Source organism: Ammospiza nelsoni, chromosome 2 (assembly GCF_027579445.1).
Source record: "Ammospiza nelsoni isolate bAmmNel1 chromosome 2, bAmmNel1.pri, whole genome shotgun sequence".
Taxonomy (NCBI): Eukaryota; Metazoa; Chordata; class Aves; order Passeriformes; family Passerellidae; genus Ammospiza; species Ammospiza nelsoni.
The window spans coordinates 93915621-93942711 of NC_080634.1; the positions used below are offsets into that span (position 1 = coordinate 93915621).

General features: G+C 41.0%; 1 protein-coding gene across 7 annotated transcripts in view; it reads right to left on the minus strand.

Moving 5' to 3' along the window:
- MCF2L (MCF.2 cell line derived transforming sequence like) overlaps positions 1–27091 on the minus strand; it is a 145710-nt gene that overhangs the window by 99316 nt on the left and 19303 nt on the right. For 2 of the 7 annotated variants that reach the window (XM_059492336.1, XM_059492273.1), the window contains exon 1: positions 23366–23459. The exons of the other annotated variants lie outside the window; for them this stretch is intronic. In XM_059492336.1, coding sequence (XP_059348319.1) covers positions 23366–23444 — 79 coding nt within the window. In that variant the 5' untranslated portion in view covers positions 23445–23459. Of the gene's footprint in view, positions 1–23365; positions 23460–27091 lie in introns of those variants that run through there. 7 annotated transcript variants of the gene reach the window in all.

Consider the following 27091-nt stretch of genomic DNA (forward strand, 5'->3'; position numbering starts at 1 on the left):
TTTCTCATGCTTCATTTCCAGGTCTGCTTCTGACTGCAGGCAGAGTGCTGCACATTGACAAAGAAGCAGCCACGCTGACCTACAGCTGTACACTCTGTGATTCCTCCTTTCCCAGGGACCTGCAAAATACTTTGAACAGTAACTTCAAGTTTTCTTGGGAATCATTAAATGAAAATGCCATCACTTTCTTCACCACTAAATGTTCCTACTACTCCTTTTGATCTTTTTGTTTGCACAGATGCCTTATCTTTACAGGACATCTCAAATGCCCTACTGTGATTTTCCTCCAAATCCTAACAATTATTTACAGGCCCTTCCTTACATCCTCACATTTGATGTGATGCTGAAAGATACACGCTAAGGAGCATGTATCCGTCCTAACTGTACAGAGCAGCAGGCTCTGGCACCAGAATCATCACTGTTCTAGAGTTTTTTCTAAATTTATTCCATTTCTACACACTTCTCCATATCTCCTAATAAGCCACTGCCCCTGGTGTTGCTATTTCTCCTACTGTAGACCATGTTTTTCAGGAAAAAGAGTACATCTCACAGACTAGAAACGTGGCAGCTCTCAGGCACTTCAAGATCTCACCACGCACACGGGGCACAAGAGTCCCCCTGTGCAGCCTGTGTCTTCCACCAACCCTCTCATTTTCCCTGGAGTTCTGGCAGGCAGGAGAAACTCCAGTATGAGAAGGGCCCTCACACCCCCAGTACCAACCCAGAGGGCTGCAGGACTGATCTCACAGGAAGAATATAAAAGACTCTGAAAATTACATGGGGAACTACATTTACCATACACATCGGCAGAGCCCAGAAATTATTGTTTCTTGGATCAGTTTCTAAAAGCAAATATAAGGGTACATACAAGCTAAATCTTGTCATGTGGATCTTCCAGCACACTTGCAGTAACAGTGGAAATGAAATGAGGGGGAAGAAGAGTGAAAATGTTGTTTAGATTCTTTTCTTTAAATCATGTGTCATCAATTATGTCCTGCATACTTATTTTGTTGAGAACAGTCATACAAACAGAAAGATAAATTGGACTCATGCTACATTCTTGTATGGACTGATTGTTTTGCACACATTAAAAGATAATATACAAGTAACTTCTAATCTGAAATGTAAGTTGTTTTATTGAGCTGAACACCCACACAGCATAACAACTTAGCACTGATTATTATTATGTTTAGTCTTGAGCTTTTCTATAACCCTATAGAAGTGTTGAATTATGGCAAGTTGGTTGTGTTAATTTTTAAAATTGAAAATGAGTTGTCAAAGATTAATCCATGCCAGAGGCCAGTCACTAAGCTAAAACGATAAAGAATCAACTAGAGGCTGATTTTAAATGAAAAAGAAAATGCAGCTGAGATGTTAAAAACACAAAGGTTGATATTTTTACACCCACAAATCCCACAGGGTTCTTGTAGAGTGAAAATACTGAGAAAACTTGTCTGAAAATCCAATAAATGAATCATTATTCATAGATATTCTAGATTCCTGAAACACAAGAAAAGACTGAATCTTCCTTTTTCAATGTGGATGAGATTAATATAAAGTTTAGATACAAACATTTGTCTTTATTATTTTTATGCTTCTTAGAATTGGACAGGTGTGCTTATATTTCACTTTCAGACTACTCTAGCAGAACTTTCTAGCATAAAGGGGTCCTGTCAAGTATTCTAGAGAATCTGTCATCTGAAAATATATTTAATAAAATACCATTACATAGTAGTAGAAGCTGGAGTGGGAATAAATTTCAGAAATAGGTATGAATGAAGATATATCTGAGTGAACCAAAAAGCCATTGCAATCAAACTCACTATCTCATAAAAACATAGACAGCAATAAATATTCTTAATATTTTGATGCTGATTTATTAAGGGCTAGGTGTTTAAAGAATTATTTGGTTTCACAAGAAATCTAGACAGAAACCCTGAATTAAGCTACAAGAGTGAGTTGCAAGAGTGAATTAGGTTAGTTGTCCAAGCTTAATCCTAACTGGATGTATCTGCTCAGAGACAAACCATGATTGTAATAAGCATCAGATGAATATAAGTAGATCAGGACTGAGATAAATGGACAGCTTGCATTCTATTTATACTTGCACATTATGCTGCTGAGCCACTTCTGCCAGTCTTTCTTCACAGCAGAAAGATCTCTCAAAAAAAAATTAAACTAAAATAAATCCTAAACTTGATACAGTGTTTCATAATTTAAATGTACAGTGACAAACAAACAAAAAATTGCAATATATAAGATTAGGGTTTCAATATTCTGGAAGTCTTAACACTTAGTCAAGATAACAAAAAGCTCTTAAAGACAAACATCTGTCCCTCTAATTTAGGTAATCTTATATTGCATATCTGAATCTCCTGACGGTTAACAATAAATGTGACCCTTCTCCAAAAAAACAAGTTCCTTCACCATTAGCAATAGAAAATACTCTGGAAATCGCAGTGGATCAGAGAAGAAATCAGAGGAGAATGTAATTTTATATGAAGTGGGGTTTAACATCTAACAAGACAGCACTTCCACTTTGTCCTTTCAGTCCTTTCACTTTTGCAGGCAAATAGCCTGCAAAATTTCAAAATTTCAGAGATGTTCTAGGAAAGAGTAAGGAAACTGCATATACACTGACAAAGACCAGGAGGTAACAACATGGGGAAAGCCTGATTAGTATCCAGTGCCAATGCAAAGCAACAGGTAAATGGCATTGTGATATTGAAGCTAATTATGCAACTGCCACCTCCAGCTCACTCATTTACTTAAATTCTACCAGGTAAAATTACCTGGAAGGTGGCAATTACAGGTTGTGATTGAACAGGTCTGTCAGAGCTGTGAGGTCCACATTTTTGGTTTGCAAGGGTTAGGCCATAGTGTGCGCCAGCCAGCCTGCTCCTAAGTTTGTTATCAAAGCCTCAGGAATTTGTCAAGGCTATTGTAACATAAATTGTGCTAAATTAAGAAATAAGAGGCTGAGAAACCAAATACCAAGATGGCAAGAACTAGATAACAGAGGACGGTGAAACACCTGGACTGTAACCATTTACGCTGAGAAATGCAGGCAGAAAATGAGTGAACAGACAAAGGCACCAATCAAGAAGTGTGTACTTAGCAGTTTGTAGAACCTATAAATATGTGTCTAAAGTAAACAATAAACAGCTTCTGCTTGATCATATTGCTCAGTTGCTCAGGAGTCCTGGATTTCCTGCAATAGTGAAAGCATGTGAAGAGGAATCTACACCTGGAGACAGAAGCACAGGAAGCTATTAGGAATTATTTCAGTCCTAAGCTTGATATGGACCCCTACTTTCACCCAACTGAAGTTCAGCACTCCACTGTTGCTGCTTGGTGAGCCCAATGCAAGGGAGGGAGGAGACCACAGCAGGTGGGGGCCTGTAGAGAATGGATTTTTGCAGCAAGACAAGGAGAAAGAAAGTGATGGGAGACTTTAGGTGTCTGCACCCTGGAGTCACTGCAAGAAGAAGCTGCTGATGATAATCAGATAAAACAATTGGCAGCAAAAAGAAGTGGCTTAAGATGGTTTATCAAATACAGCTTTATTGACTATGTCCTATAAATATACTATTGTTTCAGGTTTATCAGTCATTCGTTGCGCATGCATACTGAGGCACAGTGGTCGTTCCCATCATGTACCAGCTAATAATCAAACTCAGGGACTCAGGACAAGTAGCTGACTTTATATATTGAGTTATGCTAGTGAAAGCTGTGTTCAAAAATCACCTGCACCTAATATGTGCATATACATGCCTATGCAAGCACATATGAATGTATCAAAATTAATAACACAGGCAGTCATCAACACTGACTGACCTCCCAGCAAACAGCTCTGTGCAGAATGAACTGGGGAAGAGAGAACCAAAACCTGACATGGGAAAACTCTGGCTGGCATTTAGGAATTTTGATTATGCTCAAAAGATTATTCTAGTTCAAAAGTTGTATCTTTTAACAAGTACAGCAGGTACACAGTACTTTCCCATCAAGGCGAGTTCTGGAAGAATCAGGCAGAGACGGGGTTTGAATGCATGTACACTCCAGACAGACACTGCTGCTTTTCCCAACTGGATCTGCAGCATTTGAGATCAGCAAACAGCTCACTAATGAAACCTGCACTTCCTCAGTTTCTCTGAAGGAGACAGAGCACCTGGGAACACATTTCTCAACTGTTCAAGAGGAGCTGATTTTGCTGAGGGCCAGGAAAATGCAAACCCCATGATTTTGAGAAGGTAATTTCCTGCAGATGATACCTCAGACAACCATGAAATATAAAACATTGTATAGACCAATGCTGGATCAATGCACCCAGACAACTCCCAGCAGGGGTGGGCCCTGGCTATAGCTTCAGGTGTTCTCAATATCTAATGTGTACATAGGGAAATCACTGCTGAGCACCTACATAAACAGAGGATGTTGTCTTGTACTGCTTCCACAGGCAGGAGCAAACTTCAGTCTCTGCTACCTGTCGCCATGTGCTTTGGGCCCAAGGGATGCGGTGTTCAGTTCTCACATCTTCTCTTATCAGACTTCAATTCTTCTACACTTTTCACAATCCTCTCTTAGTCTCTTCATGAATGGGCTATTAATAAAATGAGAGTTTTCAGTTGAGTGGTTGCTTTGAAATTCTGCATGCACTGTTACACCAATTACAAATGTATATGGCAGTAATCCACTTAGCACAGAAGAAGTAGTGCTGTTAATACTTTACAAAGCTTGTATGCAGCTGTAAGTAATAGCTTTTAGAGACCTTTCAAAAATGCTGCAAAAATCCCTAAGCTGTAAGAACTTAATACAATTTTTCTCAGGTTACTGCTAGGATCCAGCACAGCAGGTAGTGTACTGCAGTCTTCTGAAATGGCCATAGATATAAATCACATAAGTGTTTGGAGAAGGAATGAGATTTTCATAATATTAATGAACATTCATTAACGGCTGATTTTGATGATGCTCATGTCAGCCTCTAGCAAAGTAGGATTTTCCTGTGTACGGATAAGCATGCTTAATTGAACTGGGATGAAGGGATTTCTGGTGGGATGCTCAACAGTTTCCTAGACAGTCAAAGTTTTAGTTTGTTCAGAATTAGTTTGCCTCATTCTGCTTATCAGCTACTCAGTTTTAATTGACATATTTTAATTACATAGTCCTAATTAAAGACATAAATATATCTAAAAACAGTGAGAGAGAGACCAAAGGTCTTTATGCCATCTGGAACTGCGAAGGACTACAAGTCCATGCTTCACTTGAGCAGTGAAAAGTTCTGTGAGAACTAAGAATCAACAATTTCCTTCTGAAAACCCAAAATAAATGCTGCATGATATGCAGTTACTATCACTGTAACCTTTAAGAAGATTGAGAAGATCATTCCATCTACAGCATCTTACCAACAAGCACCAACACTAAATGCAGCCACAATCACACAGGCACTTTGTTTGACCTGACTCCACACTGCTGCCAAAAGGAGGATTCCTGCTCTCAGTGACTTCTTGCTTCCTTTGTGTGGGCATTTGCATTTGTGCAGCCTAACAGTGAATTATGCATGGATATGTTCCAGGTAGGACAAGCAGAGACACGTGATGTGGCTCCTGGTTGAAGAAGTCAAACATGATGGTACACAAAGGGGCATGTGGAAAGCTGCTGAAATTGTAAATATCCATTCATTTCCAGGTTGGGTGCATTATTAAATGACTATTTCCTAAAATAGTACTGCAAAATGTGCTTGTGTTTGGATTCTTCAGCTGAGATGTCCACATGATTTAATAAAATAGCACTAATAGCATAAATAATGACTATTTATGGTTGTACACTTAGAACACAAATAAAGGCACAATGGGTAAATACATCATCTGAGTTACAATTGCCAAACAAATTATTACACATCAAAATGTGTTGAAAGACACTGAAGATTTTGTAAATTAAATATATGAAGTAGAAACAGGCAGTGATGAAATCATGGCTCCTCTTTGACATAGTCATGCAGCACAGAAATACTGGGGGAAATAACATTATTGGTATGTAAGTTACTGAGAAAGAAAAAGTCAAGACATTAGCAAAAAATCATATGTTATACTTTAGCCTGCTATTCTCTGATGTGACTAAAGCCTGAAAAGGGCATGCAGTGTGGGTCCCCATAGCTGCAGAGCCATAAACCCAAAGGTTCATCCCAGCTAACAGTCCCCTTCTCCCTCCCAAATTCTGATCTCCTTTGTTACATTTGGATTCACAGATTAATTTTTTCCAGACATTCTAAATGCTGTCAGTGAAGACAGCACTGTGACAGCAGTTTTTATGTGTTCCTTTTTTATGCACAAGAAATGTTACACAGGCATGCTCTGCTGTCCAATAAGGATGTGTTTCTGGAAAGCCTGATCACTAAAAACATCATCCCATTGCTTCACTCTTCATCACCACACTGACTTAATCAATCCCAGCTTTTTTGAGGAAGATGATGATGACACTGAAGATGGAACTATTGAGGAAGAGGGACATAAGTGCTCCCACTAAAAGACTGATACTGAGGACTTGGTTTCAGGGATGCAGCAGTGGGGATCTTTAAGGAGGGTGATCTGCTCCAGAAAGTTGGCATCTCTTCCAGGTGACAATTACTCCATCCACCATGTCATATATACTGTCCCTGTGCACTTAAACTGAATGTATTTTAGTCTCTGCACACATCCCATCCTCCCTACAGAAAAAGTAATTTGCTTCCCAAACAATGTCCAGGATTTCACCTGGGTGCTGACAACAGTTAGCAGAGCAGGATGTTCATGAATCAGTAGTGGAATGCCAAACCCAAGGACAGGATCATCAAGGGAACTGGTCCTCTCCTTGTACAATCCAACACAAATCAGGGACATGGTCATAGGAGTAATCTTTGCTCAGATTTGTGATGTGTAGGTCACCAGCCTCAGGTATCTGTATTAGTTATGTACAGGTCTGCCTGGGATATTTTTTATTTTGTATCCCTAAATACAAGCAGGGCATCTGGAAAGCATTATGCAAACAGTCTTTCTCCTTCAGAAGAACGTATGGGATTCCCAGATATATCCCAGGAGTGAGAAGCAGGTAAGAAAACAAAAAAAAATAGCACAGATACTGCAGTTCATGTTAAATATATACAACACTCAAATATCTCAGAACTCCCCAGCTGCTCTCAAATCAAAATAAATTCAGATAAAAACCAAAGTAGTATCAGAGAAAAGGGCTGTTACTGAGTGCAGAAATTTTGCAGAACACAGGTTTAACTTTACTTTATAAGGCTATTTATTAAAGCACAAGTTATACTCTGCTCTGCTTTGCAGCTATATGCCTGGACTTTGCTGCTGTTCTGGATACTAATAATATCTTGCCACATTTCCCTATGTACAATCATTTAATTAACTTTAAACATTTAAAACAATCTGTGACGACTACTACAATATATACTGCATGAATATGGGAAAAAAACCCCAAACAGTAAATAGGTAAAAGAAAACCTGACTACTAGGAAAACTGATGAACAAATTATTTTAAGTTGCAAGACCTAGAAGCCATCATAGAGTCAGTGTGTCTTGATCCATTTAGAGTGAGCTGCAAAATTTTCTGTTCTGCCACAATGGCACTGGAGCACCTCTACACCTTGCTGCAAAGGTTTTAACCTGCAGGAAAGCTTCTAACACTGCAGAATACCACCAAAATCCACCAGCCAGCCAGGCAACAGATTTGATGTGCCCTGTCTCTGTACCTATGGACACAGGAGACTCCTGAACCCCTCTATCCTGGATCATCTCTGCTGTTGGAGGCATTCAAGACTCAACCAAGCATGTCTCTAAGAAGCAGATTAGCTTTGAGCTGGTGGTTGGACAAGATGATACTCAGAGAAGCCCTTTCCAATCTAAATTATTCTATAATCATCTGATCCATTTAGCTCCCTTGCTGTTATTCAGTTGTGTTCACTGCTTTGATTCCCACAGAGGAAAAGGGAACCATTTTCCATGCCTAATTTATGTCGGTTGTTTCAATTTCCTAGTGGATTAATAATTTAGCAGAATTTTATCTTCCTCATTTTAGAGTTATGCGAAGAGGCCAAGTGGTAAAGTAAAACATTAAATTATTTACAAGTTGTACACACATGCAGGCAGATAAATGGTGCATCATATATTTAACAGTTGTTGGAAAGTACAAAAACAATAGGCATGACAGCCTAAGTCCTTTGTCTAAGGACAGAAAAGTAATCTTCAAGTTTGTGTTAATTTTTTCAGACATAAAAAAAGGCTAAAGCAAATGTATTTAAGGTAGATCCAAAGTTTGTACAAACTTCAGAGCTATCAGATTAAGCAGTTTCTGTCTGCAAATGAAGGAATGAGGCTCCATTGCCCTGCTGGCAAAATTCTTCACAAAAGGCAATTAAAACCCTGTTCCATGTTTTAGAAAATGGAATTGAATAAATCAGAAGTGTGCAGAACTGTCAAGTGTTGGCAGGTGATTAGGTTATCATAGAGTGGGAGAATAAATTAAAAATTCATTTGTAATGGGTGGACAGTGCTATTAAACAAACAAATCCTAAGTCCTCAAGACTCCAATTACCAACCCTATTCAGTTTACTTGAATAAAAGATTGCATCATTTTATTTTGGTGCTCAAGAAATAAAGAACTAATATTAAACTGCTGAATTTTTATACAACTTCAAATAACCTCTACACATGATGAAGACAAGGACAGCAAACAGAATTCCTCAAAATTCAACCTTTCTAAATGTATTTACTGCCTTATACATGCAGCTGAACAACTTCCTTCAAATAAAATTTAACCAAAAATAGGTTTGGAAAATGGAAATAGTTTTGAAGCACCATGCTCTGAGTATTTTCTACACAGAAACTACAAAGCAGAGCAAAATACCACTACACTTCCCCCCCACCCCCCATAACTTCACATTCTTCTTGAAAACTGATTTAAAATATATTTCTTTCTTATTGTGCACATATTTTACACAAAGACCTTCTGTTAAAATTCATCTGGCTGTCTGAACCCCCCCTTCCCCTGAATGCACACAGAGAGACATAGTCATTAAAGGATTGGCAGAACAAGATCTCCTTTCTTTTCTGAAGGGGGCCCTTCCAACAAAGGACCTCCAAAAGTAGCATTTATTGTTAGGTGCTGGGTGATGCAATCTTCATTCATCAGCAGTAAAGACTTAGGATCTGCTTCCTCCACGTCCTAACAAGCAGACACATCTCTTATCCACACTGTATTAGCATTCTTCTGCCCTCTGTTTCTGACAAACTCTTCTGGCATGTCCCTGACTTTAGGTTCTCCTAGCAGGAACCCCTTTGAGCACTTACAAGTAGCTCCATCACAGCCAGGAGGTCATTTTCTATCCAAAGGGTGTTCAGCACATAGGCTTTGGTGGAATGAGAGCAAGTGAAGGGATTAAAGCATCTGTAGCCTTGGAGCTTGCCACAGCTCCCAGAAACACACATTCTGGTGTGCAGCTCACTCCTTTCCTTGATGCAAGCCCCTGCCTCCTCTCAGTGGCAGAAAAACCACCAGGTGTGGGAGGTAGAAGGATCCCCTGCAGAGAACAGGGGGCTGCTGGCACAGAGTGCACACCAGCCCACAGCCTGGGGAAGGCTGGTCAGTGAGACTGCAGCAAAATGGAAAAGGAGGCTGGACAGAGTCAACTTCAGTGAAAGGAGGCTTGTGGAAGGAAAGGAACTTGGTACTGGGGACTGAAAGGAGTGAGGGCAGAGGAGATACAGGCACTGGAGGGGAGGAGGTGTGGTGTGAGGCTGGGTGCAGCATCAGGCCAGAAACCCGAGGAGGGAGCTGTTTAGGACAGCAGTAACAGGAGCAGAGGCCAGGATGAGAGGTAACCTCTCAGGACTCTGAGGAGAGGAGAAAGCACCTCTGCCATGCAAAGGAAACTGCTCCTGGCTTTGCCAGAATGCTCCTGTGCTTCCTGCTCCGTGCTGGGGACTGATCCTTCACTTGGAGTAGCTGCTTTGTGGTAGCATCTCGGAGGAAATGGGGTGAGGAACACTTGGGATCATCCTGTTCATATTGCATCGATACAGAAATGCTGCCTAGCATGCAGGCAGGGATAGTGGGGGAGTGTACATCTGCAAACAAGAAATCATAATAAGAAATAACAATTACTTTTGGACAAGTTTTTATGCTTTATGGGGTGCAATTTTTAATAAAGCATAAGACACAAAGCCTTGGGTGAGAGACCTACTCTTTCGTGATCTTATCACAGACAGAGCAAAAACCACAAGGCCTCAAAGAAGCAAACACTGGGCAGTCAGACAAACCTAGATGTATCTTGTTTCCTTTTCAGAATAAATCTCATGCCTCAATTCCATGATTTAAGGCACTTTTCCAACTGAAAAATGAAGTTCAAGAGCTTGAATATATTCTCATCAAACTGCAACACAAGAATTGATAGCAGACACGAAGTATAAAAATACACATCTCAGATTAACTTTGCAAATATTATAAATTTATAATAAAAGTTAATAACCAGCAAATTATCAAAATGTTCTCAGATAACATTTAAGATTAATAAATTAGAACTGAAAAAGAAGTTGCTATGAATATAGACTTCTAAATGAAAAGACAAGCATCTTATGTTTCATCTTAAGGCTAGAAAAACAGCAAATAGCTGCCACAACAATGGGTTTTTTGGACAAATAGCAAATCTTAACAGTATTTGAAGCTCTCAACAGATGGCTTGTAAAAATCAAAAAAAGTGTCTCACATAAAATACTAATATCATGTATATTTTGTCTCTAGTTTAAGCAAACCTTTTTCTCTTATTTTGGACTCAGCTAAGGCAAATCTGTAAATTGATAAACTGAACCACAGAAAGAAAGAAAAATGAAAGTCACAACAAAGTGTCACTTTTTAGACTCAATGTGCACACTCAGCTTTCAGCCTTGTGTCTTCCCAGATCGCCATCCCATCACATTTGTTTCTTTAGATATAGTGCAAGAAGAAAATGCAAAGGAAGAGAGTCTAAGTCAGTCACTGGTTGCACTTCTATCCTATTTACTCACAAGGTGAGTAAAAAAATGTGGCACTTGAAGAAATTCTGGTACTGGTTTACACATACTAGAATCTGAATTTCCCTGTAATTTCTAACTACACAGTTTTGGTCTTCAAAGTAAAATATTACTTAACACATCATGTATTTGTTTTAAGAGGTGTGAAAAAATTAAGAGTTTGGGTAAGTGGTACAAAAAATATAACTATTTCTACCTTTCATAACAATCAAATAAAATCTTGTGTGAAAACAAACTGTGTGCAGATATCACACCTTGAAATTAGTTACAGGCATGAGACAGAATGAACTGAAATCTTTCTATTTCACACAACATGGAAGACTTGGAGCCTGATACTATACTACACCTACTGAAGTGAACTCCAGGATGACTGGTGAGTTCAAAATTCAATTAAATCTTGACAGAAGCATGCACCAAGAAGTGAAAAGACTCAGTTGAGAAATGGGGCTTAATGGGCAGATCTCTGCAGAAATCAAGTACCTGCAGTAAGGTAATGAACAGACCAGGCAGTTTCTCTCTGCTCTGCCAGTCAGCAAACCAGCAGCCATAACATTCAACACCCATTTCACATCTGAAGTTAACCAAGACAGTAAACTTCTAAAGAGATGATTGTACTTGATTCAGTTATCCAGGAAACACAAATTATGGGAGATGGTCACAGGAGTTTCACCATTTCTCCTCTTAATTAACTGTAGACTGCTAGTGAAGGAGCAGTCATGCCCCAGCCCTGCTCCTCCAGTGCCATGGCCATGTGTTCTCACTCTTGCCCTGGTACCAGCTCAAATCAAATGACCTCAGGATGAGGCAGGGCAGGCTGCAGACATGACAGTGAGCATAATTCTCTGTCCTTAAAACAAACAAAAAAGGCAAATTTCCATTTAATCAGCCACCAGTTTATTGGTTCAAACCACTGCAAGGTGCCCATCTCTCACCTGACACAAGAGAAACCATGGGAAGCCAAAGGCAAGGGAGAGAAATAAGTATGTGCTTAGAAAGTGGTTTGGGATGACTGTTTTGAAAAACCTTAAAAAATCAAAAACTTTATTAAAAACAGTTTCTGTTGGGTTTTGTGTTTGTTTGGGGTTTTTTAAATGGTATAATTTATTAGGTAACAGCAACCTGTTTTATTAATAACAATCAAACTGCTGCTTGACCTTAGAAACTTTTGTTTTTGGAAACTGCAGTTCTGTTGACTGGACATCTAACAGCTGTCAGAACCCAATAAGCTCACCAAGTGTTGACTCTACACCATATAAACCCACAACTCTGCATCAAGTATGGCGAAATGGGATATTTTACATCATTTTTCAAACAATTTTTTAAAGTATAGGGGGAAAAAGAGACAAAGATGGAAACTAAAACATTAGAGCAAAAATGCTATTTCATGTCTTTACTGTTGATAACATAGCATTGGTTGCTTGCTGATAAAAGCAGCCTAAGGTGAAGACCAAGACCAGCAGCAGCCCTGGATATCAGAGTTTACGCAGACCCTGCCAGGCTGCCTCCACACGAGGCGGGCGCTGCTGCTTCCCTGGCTCCACCCTGCCGTGCCCTGGCTTTATCAGGGAGGAGATGCACAGGTGCCAAGCTCTGCCTTGCCCTGCTCCCTGCCCTCCCACCTCTCCTCACCTCTAGGAAAGGAAACCAGGTGGCTGAGCTGGGCAGGAGCCACAGCCAGACTCTCACCTCTGCCAGCAGAGAACCAGACCTGCCAAGAGACACCATGGGGCACACCCCCCTTCTCCTCCCAAACAGAAACACTGCTTGGAGCCCACTGGCAGCGCCGTGCAGCGATGTGCCTGACCTTATTTCTGCTGGGAATGTTCCTCCCTCCCTCGCTCCCTCATCAATTCCACCACGCTTGTCAGATGTTTCCTTTTCTGCTGTGTCAAATACAGATAACAAGTTACTCGAGGCAGGGATCTGTCCACAGCAGTATAGCTCACCAGTGAAAGGCTTGGCAGGCTGTACAAAAAATGGAGCAGAGCAAATGACCAGCCTTTAAAACAAACACAATTTCATTTATTCATAGCTTAATAACTTACTAATTCATTGCTTAATGTGTTATTAGCAATACATTTTAAAACCAGGCTTTGACCCTCAAAATTCCTTTCTAAGGCATAAATAGTTAGAAACAAGTTCTTCCTTCTGCAATTACCAATGCATTGATGATTTTCAAAGTCTGAGGTCTCCAGCATTAATGATGCCATAATATCAACCCAGACACTTCTAACAGCTTTTTCTGGAGTACTTTTAAACTCCAGTACATTGTAGCCAGAGCAGCTGCTTGTGAAGCACGCTGATCCCAATGGGATGAAGGGGCCCTGACGGACAGGGCAGCCCCTGCAATCCCAGGCAGGCTATGGGTCAGGGTGTGTGGAGAAACAAGATCTGCACACCCCCAGCACAGCACTCAGCGTGGCCCTGCTGCCTGCACAGGAGAGCAGCACACAGGTAGCAAGGCTTGTGAGAACCCCACAGAGCCTAATGAGTAAAAATACCTCCTGTAAGGCCAACCCACAGCTGATCTGCTGCCAGGAGCAGGGAGCAGGAAAAAGGGTTAGGAAAGAGAGTAGTTGTACATGTCTTGCTGCCTTTTCTTCCATGAGCATCTCTAAAATTGAATATTATAAAGTACATTTGTTGCTATTTAAGGACACAGGTCTAGCTCTCTGTACCAGCCATGCATCACATGTCTCACATGTCAGGGAAACTTGCAGACTGGTTGTCAAACCAGCGAGACTGCTGGTCCAGGGTGGTGATACTGAGTGAGTGGGAAGGCTCCTCTCTTACAGCACTGCCTGCTCCTGCTTTCCTTCTCAGGCAGGATGCACACCAGAGAGCCACCAGCCACACTGCAGCTCAGGGAATGGCCACGTGCAGAAAGTCAGGAGCTACTTGATGGGAAAGGATGGGAGAGGAACTCATGAGGGAATGTGGGGGAACAGGAGGGGCTCCTCTGCAATCCAAGTGCCAAAGGGTAACACCCACACCCCTTCCTGCCTTGGCAGTCACACATCAGGCCTGTCTCAAATACCTGCATTTCCCTTCCAGCTACTCTTGGATCTCTAAACTCTTACCCTCCTTTGGGGATAAAATTGAAATCCTGTCTCTTCCCACCATCTCCAATAAGAATTCCCTGCAGTGTCACATGAATGTCAAGCAGAGTCTTAACTGAATTCAGCCCTAGACCATTGTCTCAAAAGAATCACTGTGGGGTTCAAGGGTGTTTAAAGAGAGTATCAAATACAGCTCTGAGTAATTGTTCTGTTTCCATGTTTTAAAAGGCATGTGGTAGGATGCTGCAAAGTTTCCTCCTGATTTCCTGAAGGCTGAGTGGGAACTGTTAGCACTACTTTAACTTGGATAATTGCTAAGCACACCTTGCAAAATTAGCAATGTAGCATTTAATGTGCACCTTTACTCTCCTTCTGCAAAATTATGGCAGCTCTCTGCACCACCCAGACCTATTTAATTCCCGTTAGATCAAAAATGTAAACAATTGCTTTGAAAAACACCTCCCACTGCCACACTGAAATAATTCATCTTCTGTCTTCATATAACAACAGAGAGAAGCAGTTTCTATTAATATCCCTCTCCTGCTCCAGGCTTTGTGGTCTCAAAGAAATTCAGGTATACAATTTTCAAAGGAATTGACTTTGAAACAATGATGGCACTGAAGTCAGATGCAGATTGCAATGACCTTGAAAGGCAAGTAAAGCATGAGCTGGGAGTAGGAAGTACTGAGGAGACTCAGCAGAAGGAAATGATGAAAGTACGGAATTAGAAAGCTTAAAAAGCTATGTGTTGGTTTGTATTTTTTTCTTACCTTTACTTCACAAGTGAATTATCTGATGTGGAAAGGTCCTTTTTTTTTTTTTCCTGTCACTGTTGGCAGCATTTTGAAAACCATCAACAACTTTGATGACTTCCTTTTGATCCCTCCAGTGCACTCAGATGCTCTTTGCCTCTCTTTACCTTCAAATCTTTAATATCAGAACTCCAATGTACATCCCACAGGTCACTTACAGCCTCAGCAGCTGTTGCACAAAACCCAGAAATGGAATTTTTGACTGTGGCTGTCCTCAACAAAACCACCTGTGTCAGGAACACAGTAAATGTCTGGGTCCTGAGCAGACTGGAGCTATCTCATAAGTAGAGCCTAGCATATACTCAAGCATGAATAAAGTAATGATGATGAATTTTCATCACTCTTCTGATTCTGTGAATGTAGGTCATATTCCATCCTAACTACTGAACATAAAGTTATTATTTTTCAGACAGTATATTATGCAGACCCAGCTTCATGTCCTACTAAATGCCCATCTATGAGCAAAACATCCAGGGAACTTTTTTATATCTCATTTCTGCCAGTTTTTGTTCTCATCCAAGCTGCATAACCAAACATACCTGTTTTGCTCCCTTAGCCCATCTTTCCCCTTCTCCCATTGTCAACAGTTCTCAAAGTAAGCTGGAAAAATTCCTTTCCCAAACATAAACATCCTTTCTTATCTACTTTATTTCACTGAATGTTAGGGTGAGACCTTTAATTTTGTTTTGTTTTTAAAGTATTATAACAAGAATAGAGTATTTTATATAAATGTACTTTGCCATTACAAACATGCTGAAGGCTGAGTAAAGTGTCTCAAAAAAGTGAAATCCCAAGTGAGAAAGCATCAAACTTCCTTTTACAAATCCATTTGGTAATAACAACCAAGTTCCAGACTCAGCTGGAGATGGAAAACAAAAGCCAGAGAAGAATTACCCAGTGTTTGGAGAGAGGAATTCATGTATGTATTAACAAGAGGATACAAGATGGGTAAATTGTGTCCTCCCTCCCACACCTGAGACACCTGAGAGCTCAGGCACTTCTCGGGGGCAGACAGGGAATCAGAACAACCCACTCAGCTTTCACCTCACCACATGAATTACTAAATGACTCTCTTCACTGCAGTGAATCTGAAAATTGCAAATGTTAAGATAATGCAAATAGAGAACAACCAATTCAATTATAAGTATTCCACAGGAGCAGGATACAGAGCCAGAAAGAACATTTCAGCTTGGCAGGGCCTTTCACAGCAGTTGCTTCAGCAGGCATCGTGCCTGCCATGACACACGCAAGGTAAACGCAGAAAGAGGAAACAAACCAGTCACACAACACACTGGTTCATGTGGTTCATGGGCCAAAAGCTGATACAAGACTGGTTTTACAAAGCTCTTGTTCAAACACAAGGCATATGACATGGGGTAACCTCAAATGACCAGCTAAGTATGGTTAGCTAACCTAACCATAGGGTTACTGGAGAGAAAACCAGCAGACCAGGACAAAATAGTGACCAAGGGAAATACCTTTGTTCATCCCAGAAGGCAGACATAGGAGTGTTTACAAAAAAGGCTGCAATTTATCTTTTGATATTTTTAACTATGAAGGCTGTAGCCTGAAGTGTAATTTTTAAAATCAGCTATGTGTATTCTCATCAATCGCTATTTATATAAATTATCTTGGTGTTTCATATGCAAAGCCACCCTCCCTTTAAATCCATCAGATGATAGGCAGGAATTGAAAGAAAAGGAAGATACATTTCTGGCTCAACAAGAATTGAGACTTTAAAAGAACTAGGACAGTCACTTCTCAGTGCAAATTTTCTGCCTGCCACATGAAATGCTGAAGGCAGAAAGACTTTTAGTAAAACTGTCACTTAGCAAATGCCTCAAGCACAGGAAGGGTGACAGCATGCACAGCCCTGAAGTAACAGCACAGGTGAAAAACAGGAGCTTACTTATTGCACAGCAGTGCAGTTCTCAACTTGCCAAATACCTGTTTGCCCAGATTATCAATTTCAAAAAGGCTGACTGCTGCCAAGCAGAATTACACACCAAAATCTTCAAAACCTTGCAGTACCATGCTGCACTGTGCTTTATCAGCTCACCACAATTTGAGTGCCACATTCTACTAGGAGTCTGCCTTGCCCTGTGTCCTCAAAGGGGTTTAAATGCCTAAGGGACCCTCACACTGGCTCCTACCAAGCTCAAGCACCATCAACCTTCACATGAAGGTAGAAACATTTGGCTATCACAAGGCTCTTCCATTTCAGCTTTCTCCCTTGCTGAAACTCACAGCCTGTTACACCTTTGTGTGACCAAGTTTAACATTTCTTCATTGCAGCAAGGGTTTCATTGTGTCCTGCTCCCTGCTGCTCCAGGGAACCATGTGGGAAGCCCAACAGCCAGCTCCATGCCCCTGGAACACCACAACTCAATTTAAAGCATTATTACAAAAACTCAAAAGCCACCAAAAAAAAAAAAAAAAAAAACAGCTAAGGCAGACTGAGGATATAACTAACACCCAAGACTGCTGTAATTAAGGGGATCTATTGTCCAAAACTGCCCGCTCTGTGTGAGAACTCAACCTCCAAGATAATGATTCCATCTCTACCTGCACCCAGGACTGTGTGCTTAGGCTGACTATTCCACAAGGCATGAGAAGGCTGCACCCATGCCTTGTTAAAGGCAGTGTTAAGGGCTGGACTTCCAGACAGTTTGCATCACCACAAAGCTGCATTCCTGTGTGTGCTGAGCCAAGTGGCTCATGCTTGAGCTATGTAGTTGTGGGGATAAGTAACTGGAGAGAGGTCAAAATAGCTAACACAGTATTGCAGGGTTAACTCAGGAGACCTACAGATGATTTATCCATATAAAAGCATTCAAGATCCTGTTCTTTCTGTCCAAAATGAGAGCTGCTATTTAATGGGACAAGACAAAAGAAACAGTGGAACTAAGCCAGATATTGAAAATAGCAGATTCAATCTTCCAGCTGAAATGGAGTGCTTCAGATACTGAAAACTTTAAGGAGTTGTCAGAGCTGACACACAAACAACAAAATCTCAAGTAGCTGGCTTGATCTTCATTAAATGAAAAAGTGATGACCCAAATGCCTCCTACTCCCAGATTTTGGCCTACACATCAGCTTAGAGCAAACACCTTGAAGACAGCTCAGCCTGTGTTACATGCAGACACTGTCCCTGCTCTGTGCTGCTCCTTCTCTGCAGAGGTTCCCTGTCATTTGATATGCACGAGGTAATCTTGCAGCTTGGCTCTCTGGGGTTGGAAGTGTGGCAGGCAGCTGTGCCAGGCACTCCTGCCAAGAAAATATTCTGACACACCATGGTTATAAAAACACATCAAAGGAAAAGGCTTTTTTCTTCTTTCATATCACTAAGCACTTAAATCCCAGCAGGGCTCTCCCAGCTCTGCAAGCTTTAAGTATATATACTCAAAGTCCATAAACTGAAGAGGAGACTGGCAAATATGCACCCCACAATCCCCCGAAAAGCCTTCTAAATGTGCCATCATTTACTGTTTAATATCTATTTTTGGATATGAAGTCAGTGATAGCTGGGGTTTTTTTGGAAGGGGGGGGAAGTTGTATGTAAAAAAAAAATCCCTATTGTGATGAAGTGTTTTGGGACACAATATTCAAGCAATAATAGTTTGGTTTAAAAAATGTAATCAACATTAATGTTGATCAAATTTTTTTTTTTTTTTTCAGATTCCCAAAAAGGCAGCCAGCACCTTTTAATAAGGACAATTCTGTTGCCATCTCTGAACTTACTCCCACTAGTTTCACTAGATTCAGCTGTTTCAGTAGCAAAAGAAAGAGTTTGGTTTAGGCTAGAATATGACAAGAAATGGATGCCATGCAGGTCCTCCCAGGTTCAGTGACAGTGCCATCCTCACAGAAAATATGAGCAATGCACTCCTAAATGCTTGTGTCTGTTCAACTGCAGCATCCACCCTTACTTTTAAAATTTTAAACTTCATGTTAGTAAGGGCATGCCTGCTTTTTCTACTTTCAGCAGGAAAGCTGAAACAAAGGGCAAAGCAAGTTAATACCAGCAGAGGCATTCCCCACTACCACTAAAGGCACCTGGGTGCAGTGGAGTGCCCACATCCTGCAGATTCAGAGCTCTCACATGGACCTCTCCAACTCTACCAGCTACATAGAAAGCTGACTAAGTTGCCAAGTAGTAAATTAATGCCTTCATGCTCAGACCTGCCTGCTTGCCAAATTAACAGAAGCATACAGAGCACTCTGCCACATGGAGAAAGACTTTTTGAGTTCCCAAAGTTGAAAATCAAACGAACCAAGGACAGAGGCTACAAGGGTAAGAAAGAGCAGGCAAGCTCACTAGAGCGTAGGAATGGGGAGGACAGGACACACAGAACAGGTCCTTCCAAGCTGCCCACAACTTTAAAATGTCCCTTCAGTACGCCTGAGGATGTTCCTGTCCTTGGAATAATCTAACTCACCCCAGTGATTCTGGGTACTTGGAGACGGTGTGTGAGTTCCTTCCTCCCACATCTGTGTCTGATTTGTCAAGACAGGTGAGCCAGCCTTCAAAGCTTCAAAAGCCTGCCTGTCAAGAACAGAAAGCCAGGGAAAGGTAATGTAAAGTTTGGGCCCAAACTGTGACTAAGACTGAAAATGCAGAGCTACTGAAAAGTGACTGAAATGGCTATGGGACATTACCTGCACTTAAAACACCAGCACTGCACACAGATTTACTGAGGAACCACATGTTTTCCTTCTTTGGTTTGCAGATGTTTCTTCTTTCTGCAGAGCATTAAAATTGTGTTTGAGGAGAGGAAACAGATGGTAGCTGCTATAGTGGCACTTTTCCAAGGTGGAAAGAAACCATTATAGTGGGACTTCCACAAGCTTAAGGCTGGGAATGTCAGATTTGTATTGCCTGTTTGCACGACCTAAACACGCCACTGCAAGGCTTCCAAATGATGCAAATGTAGGGAAGTGGCTGACACTGAGAGCTGGTGCCTTAACACTGTTTGTGTGTCAGTCAGAGCAAAGGGAGACCTAAGCACAATCCCCACAGCAGTCAGTGATCTGGACAATCCATGAGGTCTCAGGTCAGAGCTGTTTATCATCTCAGGCTTCAACCTCTGAGCTACTGCTCTATGGGAGGGGAAGTCCTGCCCATAAAGAGAAATTTGTGGAAGAGGGTTGAATTTAACATAGCAACAGAACTGAAAAAGAAGAAGAAAAATAAAAACTACATCCAAATAAAGAGAAATTATGCCATAATCCATCAAAACAATAGACATGGAAAAAATAGGGGTTTGTTTTTCACTATTGATAATGATTTCACAGGTTTTTTTTCTGAAATAACTCCAAAATTCTAATGAGGAAAAAAAACCCAACCAGAGAATTTCTTTAAATTATTTCTGCCTTTTATGGATTTATATGAGAACAGCAAAAGCAATTAGTCTTGTCATCCAAGTTCAGGTGGCCATTTGATAGAGGGAAAGTGGCTGGGAAGACTGAGGAGCATATCTGGGAAAAAATAAAAGAAGATGCCATGGGAACACCCTTTACAGTTGTTGGGAAAGTGTAGGGCACAACGCGATTTTGAACTGTGGAGCAGGAGTCAGAGCTGGAACATGAAGCAGATAATAATTTCAGACTAGGGAGCATGATTTTGGCAGCTAAGTATATCCAGAAGGAGAAGATAATGTAAGGTGTTGGAGAATAAGGTGAAGGTGAGGAAGACAAGAAATAATCAATCAAAGCTTTGCTAGAGAAAGCTGTCCAGATTTGTGAAATGTGGCACAGGAAGGCACTCGAGGGATCAGTGAGAGGATCACACATTGCTATGAGAGTAAGAGAGGTCATAACTTACCATGGGGGCTGGGAATGTCAGTAAAGCAGAGTTTGGTCAGAGCAGAGGGAGCAGGATCTCTAAGGCAGGTGCAGGTGTGGCAATGAGGGATGAGTAGCCCAGAAATGTTGTGTGAGTGCCACACTGACACAGGGAACTTGCCAGTGGGAAAGCAGCCAGAGGCACAAAGGCTGTTCTGGTAGAACAGTGAAAGATTACAGACACACCCAGACTCACCACTCCAACCTCAGGCACTGGGAGATGCCAGGCTGGGAGCTGAGCTGCTCCAGGCTCCCTGGCCCCCAGGAACAACCAGCACACCTCAGAAGGTGGAAGGACTTCCCTTCTTAACATGCCCCTCCCTTCTCTCTGTTCAGCACACAAGGGTTTTAGAATTCCTCTTCTGACTCAAAAACTTAAAACTACCTGGGATAAATCTCTGCCTGCCTGCAGCATAATTCAGAGGAAAACGAAAAAAAAACAACTAGCTGAGGAAGAAGAACAGGTTTGGGTTTTTTTTCCCTAGAATCCTACAAAGGAGAAAATCCCCTGATGCCTGAAGGTGGGCAGCTGTGCCAGGGGGAAGCCAGGGGAACCTCTGCATTTCAATTACTCCTGAGCACAGAGCTATTGAAAAAGTCAGAGCATGATCTTGGGCTGTTAAGGAAATCTTTGCTTACAAAAGATTTTTGAACCAACAGAAGGGCTGTGAAGGCAGACAGAGGATAATCAGACCCAAGGACAGTGTACAGCCCAAGAATGGGAGACAGCCACAGAGAAACTGAGCAACCTGAAAGCAGCAAGGGAGGGACAGGGGGAGAGAAAAAGGAAACCTGAAACAGTCACCTATAAATACAACCAGTGGCTGCACTGCCTGTGGCCTGAGAATACCTGCATAAAGATTATAACAGAGAGGAAGAAAAAGAAGGGGGAGGAGAGGGACCAGCTAAATCACGAGTATGAAATTGCCTGTAAAGTCTGCCTTTTCTTTTTTTCTTTTTTCTTTTTTTTTCTGTAAATATGCAAGTTTAACAAGCTAAAAATCAGCACATGGTCAGAGCTGCCAGCAAGTATGCAAACAGCATTTGGAGCTGCTGGTGGCTCACATGAAGGTCACAGTGTACCTGCAGCTGCACAGCTGAGAGACAGGCAGTGTCACAGACAAACCTCCCACTCTGGAGCCTCCCTCTCCTTCAGCTCAGGAAGAAAAGGCTCCCACTTTCCCAACCAACAGCACACATTCTTAAAATTTATCTTGCCACAAAAAAAAAAAATAGATCAGCATTTTCATGGGAGTGGAAAAAGTAATGTACAAATTACTAAAATAAACTGCAACAGACAGTATGCCCTAGCAAATATCAGTTTGGCTTTCTTCTTCAGCATTCAGAAAACCAAAACAGGAAATGAAATAAATATCAAGATATTTAATAAAGACATGTTTTGAAAATAGGAAGATAATCAACAGGAAAAACAAGGAAGGAGAAAAAAATGTGTATGTGATCTTTACTTGTAATTTAATGCTTGTTCTTGTCAGATCAAATCTTGTTTCCCCCCAAAAAAAATGTTGTTAAGAAGGTAAAATATATTTTTTCCCTATCCAAGAAAACAGAGGCAGCTGACATGTTCATTCCATATTTGTCTTTTAATCTGTGTATTCATCAGCCTACAGCATCAGCCATCTTGCTAATTATCTGCTTCCACCACATGGAAATTGAAAAAGATGAAAAAGTCACCCTTAGGAAACAGCAGACTAGGAAAAGGGGAAGATAAATTCCAAGTTTTTATACTGCAATGAGTAATACCACATAATAGTTTGTATTTTCAAATCACTGTTTTGTCTCACGTGACAAGAAGATGCAACACTTCTGTCATCCGTCAACCAGGAATAAATGGCAAACCAAACAGTTTCAAAGGATGCAAAAACCATCTCTCTTGTCTTTCCAGGTAACTTTTTATTCTGAAATATGTTCACATTCTCTGCATGAGCAATAGCCAGGATAACTCTTCTAGATCTAATCAAAGATCACCTCATTCTGCACTGCTTCTTAGTTCTAGTTTTGAACACACAAGCATTTACATTTTCAACAAATAAAACAATCTCAGAAATTTTCATAGTATTTCTACAGTGCTGAAAGCATTTTAGAAGGTCTGCTCTAATTTTTAATCCATACAGATGTAAAACTACATTGACCACGATTAATTCACACAACTCTTCATTCTCATGGAAGTGCAATTTAGAGCCACCCAAAATACTGGCTTACAGTCAGCTCAGCTTTTCACTGCTCCATATCAGACCCATTTCACAAGACAAATCTGTAATTCCCCCAATTTAGGTACAGCCGAGTCAGATAAAAAAGGAATCAAGACCCATTTGGAGTACATGACTGGGCTAACAGCTACTCAAAATGATGTTCTAAAGCATGCTTCAGGAATAACTAAGCACTAAAAAATGTTAATTAGTGTTAATATCAATGAAAGTTTAACCTGCTGACAAAAGCTCTTAATGTTCTCTTTCCTATTAATGAGAGCATGCATAAAGAAAGCTAGTCGGATTGCCAGGATTTTCTGTAAATCCCACAAAATCACTAACAGCATCCACACAACACATTATTTAAGACCAGCAGCTCCTCCTACCAGCGCACTGGGAAACCGCATTTAATCTTTGCATCAATTCTTCTAGGGCCATTTCTTCAATTTTCAGCCAGCATCTCATTCTCAGATAAAACAAAAAGAATCCACAGCAAGCCTGCCCCCCCTGCTCAAGGATTAAAGGAGGCAGAAGGGAAAAAGCCCCAGAGCAGCCCGCTACAGCAGCGCCTCGCAGCCCTGCATTTCAATCGCTCCGCACGGCTCCCCTCGGCACAAAGGGAGGCAGGAGCCCACGTTCCCTGCCGGCAGAGCCTGGCCGAGGCGGGGACAGCCGGGGCGGGAGTGCTGGTGGCAGCAGGAGCGCTCCCAACTTCTCTGCCGCTGCCCGTGTGGCCGCAGCCAGCCGCGATCGCTGCGAGGCGCTGGGAAGGGAAGGGAAGGGCTGGGAAGGCAGCGCCGCATCCCGCGGGAGCAGCCGCGCTCGCAGAACGCCCCAGCCTCACTCACGTGAACGCCGGGGCTCCTCCACCTCCCTGCCAGACTGCGGCCACGACGGGCAGCTTGGAAGGAAAACACCTTCCCACTGACAACGCCAAGGAGATCCCGCTCTCACCAGCCCACTTCGGTCTGGACCGGTCATTTTTGAAGGTTAAGGACTTCAGATTTCCTTTAAACGCAGCCGTCTTTTGGAATCTTTGGAGGAGTCGGTTTAAATGTTGTGCCACAGCAGTATTATAACTATGTGAAATCTGTATTTCCACAGCAACTGTATTCCCACCTTAGGCAAAGGGGTTTCAGAGTCGGGATCTGTGGACCCCTCAAGGGGTACGGCAGCAGAACTGCTGCAGAAGGCACCCAGGAAAACCAAACCTCATAAACTTCCACTTACTACAGAGGGTACAGTACCACTGGAAAACTTCCAGGGACACAGAAAAACCTACAAGACTGAAAGCCGTACAACGCTTCTCTATACAGCTGCACCTCATAATTGAGTTCCACTGCCTTTATACAGACTGTTTTACAAGATTGAAACTATGATGCTTTTAACACTTTTTATTTCCAAAGATCATCTTGATGCCTACTAATCTCATTGTTGCAGGGTTTTGCTGATGCTGAATTTTGCTGAGTTCCCCCGTCCTCTAATCATCCCATTGGTTTTATCCTAATTTTTAACCAACATTAACGAAATGTACATGGCTGAAAGAAAAAGAGAGGTTTTTTCATTATGTTTAAAAGGAGTGTGCTGTGTTATTTAAGAAAAAGATTCTTTTCAACAGATTGCATACAGCAGGTAAAAATAGCAGCCTCCCAGAGGTAAATAAGTGGACACCTGTAATGAGTTGTTCATTACTCTCAACAATATCATTAGAAAGGACATGAACTAAAAAAAGTTTTTAAGAGAACCCGTCAAATTATTTAGGCTTCCTCTGCCAATAAAATTAATTGAGATAATTCATTTGCTACATTAATTCACATTATTTCCACTCAAAGTAGGACAGGCCCACAGCAGCTCCATGTATTAGATATGACTAGAGCCATACATGCTTCCATTTCAATATTAATAGAAATGACAAAATGAAGTCTTCAGTCAAGCTTTTCCATAACAAAATATTACCACTGAAAAACAGGATCTGTAGTCACTTTGTATGCAAAAAGTAATTTACGTGACTACCATTTGAGACTGCATTTATGCAAAGGAACAAGTGATGGGCAGCAAGACCATGATTACCAGACCAGGCTCTTGGCATCCTGGTGGTGACCCAGGAGGAGCAAATGCATGAGAGATCTCTGCAGGTGCACTGGGATAGCTGAGGCTCATCATCAAACAAAAGTTGTGTGACCATATTGCACCCACAGACAGCCCAGCGAGAACTCCAGATGCCAGACAGCCAATGGGATTTGTTACTGCAGCAAGCTAAAGGCCTAAGGCATTTTTGCATATGCAGAACAGCAAAGCTCACTTGTTAGATTATACTGTTTCCTGGTGCAGCAAGAAGTGCAGCAAACATACTCATTCATAAGCACCTGCTCCAAGAGAAGATGACAGTTCAATCCCAGATTTCCCTGACTATCCTGACTCAATTCAATAGTAATTTCATGTTTTCCTTGGAGAATCAGCAGACTGCTTAAGCTTCCCATATATCCAAGTCCATCTTTCCATTGAGTTTCTCAGTGAAATAACAAAAAGGAAGACAAAAAGTAGTGAAGAATTTTACCACATCAACCAGCCAACTTTCAGAATCACAAGCATATAATAACTTACACTTGTGCAAAATGAATGGAGAACCCAAATACATTAGCTAAACTTCAGTTACACCAACAATGCCACTTTGTATATACTTTCTACACCTTCAAACAAATTCCAAACATGCAAAGCATAACCACAGCACCCACATGAAAGGTTCAGTTAGCTGGGCTGAAAGTTAGTTTACCTAAAAGTAGGTTATTTGTAATCATGTACTTGTTTAATCATTTTCATTCATGGAAATCAGGCAGCCTTGTCTTCCTGAGTAAGAAGCTTTGGCATAGCTTCTCTACTGAACGAAACAGAGATTATTTCAAGATACTTAACCAAATATGGGATTATGATCTCTGCTGGTTTGACACAGGATCATCCATGGCTTCATGAACAACCGTGAGTCAGACTAAAGAAACAGACCTTAAACTAACTAAAATAAACTCTTAACAGGAAAACCCAACTGAGCTTTCTTGCAACGTGAAGCAATCCAGTATGTGACCATGAGCTATGCATGGAATCAAAACAGTCCTGAAAATACAACATGACTGTATCTCAGGGAAGAGCTACTGCAGTTTTCACTCTTTAAGTTTTAACTTGATCCCCACACCCCTTCAGATCATCATGACAACCATGGTATGGAATTAAACATGCCATTTCAGTCCTACACATTTCATGCCTAATTAGAATTTTATAGTAAAAGGACTGATGCCCAGTTCTAGAACTTAGAGTCTGTAAATACAATAGGACATGGTGTAATTTTTCAGATACAATACGATTATTTTTTTAATTAAAAATTCAAGCTGCTTCTGGAATTCTGATTTTTAACTTCTGCTAATGTATTGTCTTCAGCAAAATATCTTCACCAGTCCCAGGCAAGCCCCTGCTGCAACAGAGGAATTCATAAAGAAATTTGAGGAGTGCACAGCCTTTCAGTTCTGTCTTAGAAGTTAAAAATGCATTGGAAACATTTTTTGTCTACTGGTCTATTTCAGTGAAACTGCAAAGATAATAAGAGAGGCACAAATGTATTTAATTTAATCAATCGATTTCCATTGCTGCATGGGTATAATATTTGACCTGATTTGTATTGACTTTTTTCTAAACTTCTATTAGATTTGAAAGCTCCAACAACATTATTTTTTCCCTCAGTTCTCTACTTTACTCTGATTTGGGCTGTAGTCTTCAGCAAATCCTGTTCAAACACAGCAGCATCACACATATTTTATTTCCAAACAGTTTCACCCAAATATGTTGACTTAGTTTTTCAAGAAATGGTGGCTACTTTGAAAATGTTTCAGAAGTAACACACAGCTATTCCATGACGTGGGGGGGGCCAGACTGGTAATCATAAGTCATTAACATATAATCATATAATCAGTTTTGCTTGAGCAAATGATACTTTCAACAATATACGTAAAGATTTCTCTGCTAACTTTATGTTAATCTTTGTAATGCCAGCTATCAGTGGGTCCAAAAATTTAACTATGTGCTGTGTGAAAAACTGGTTTTGCTTAAACTACCTTCCTGGAAGT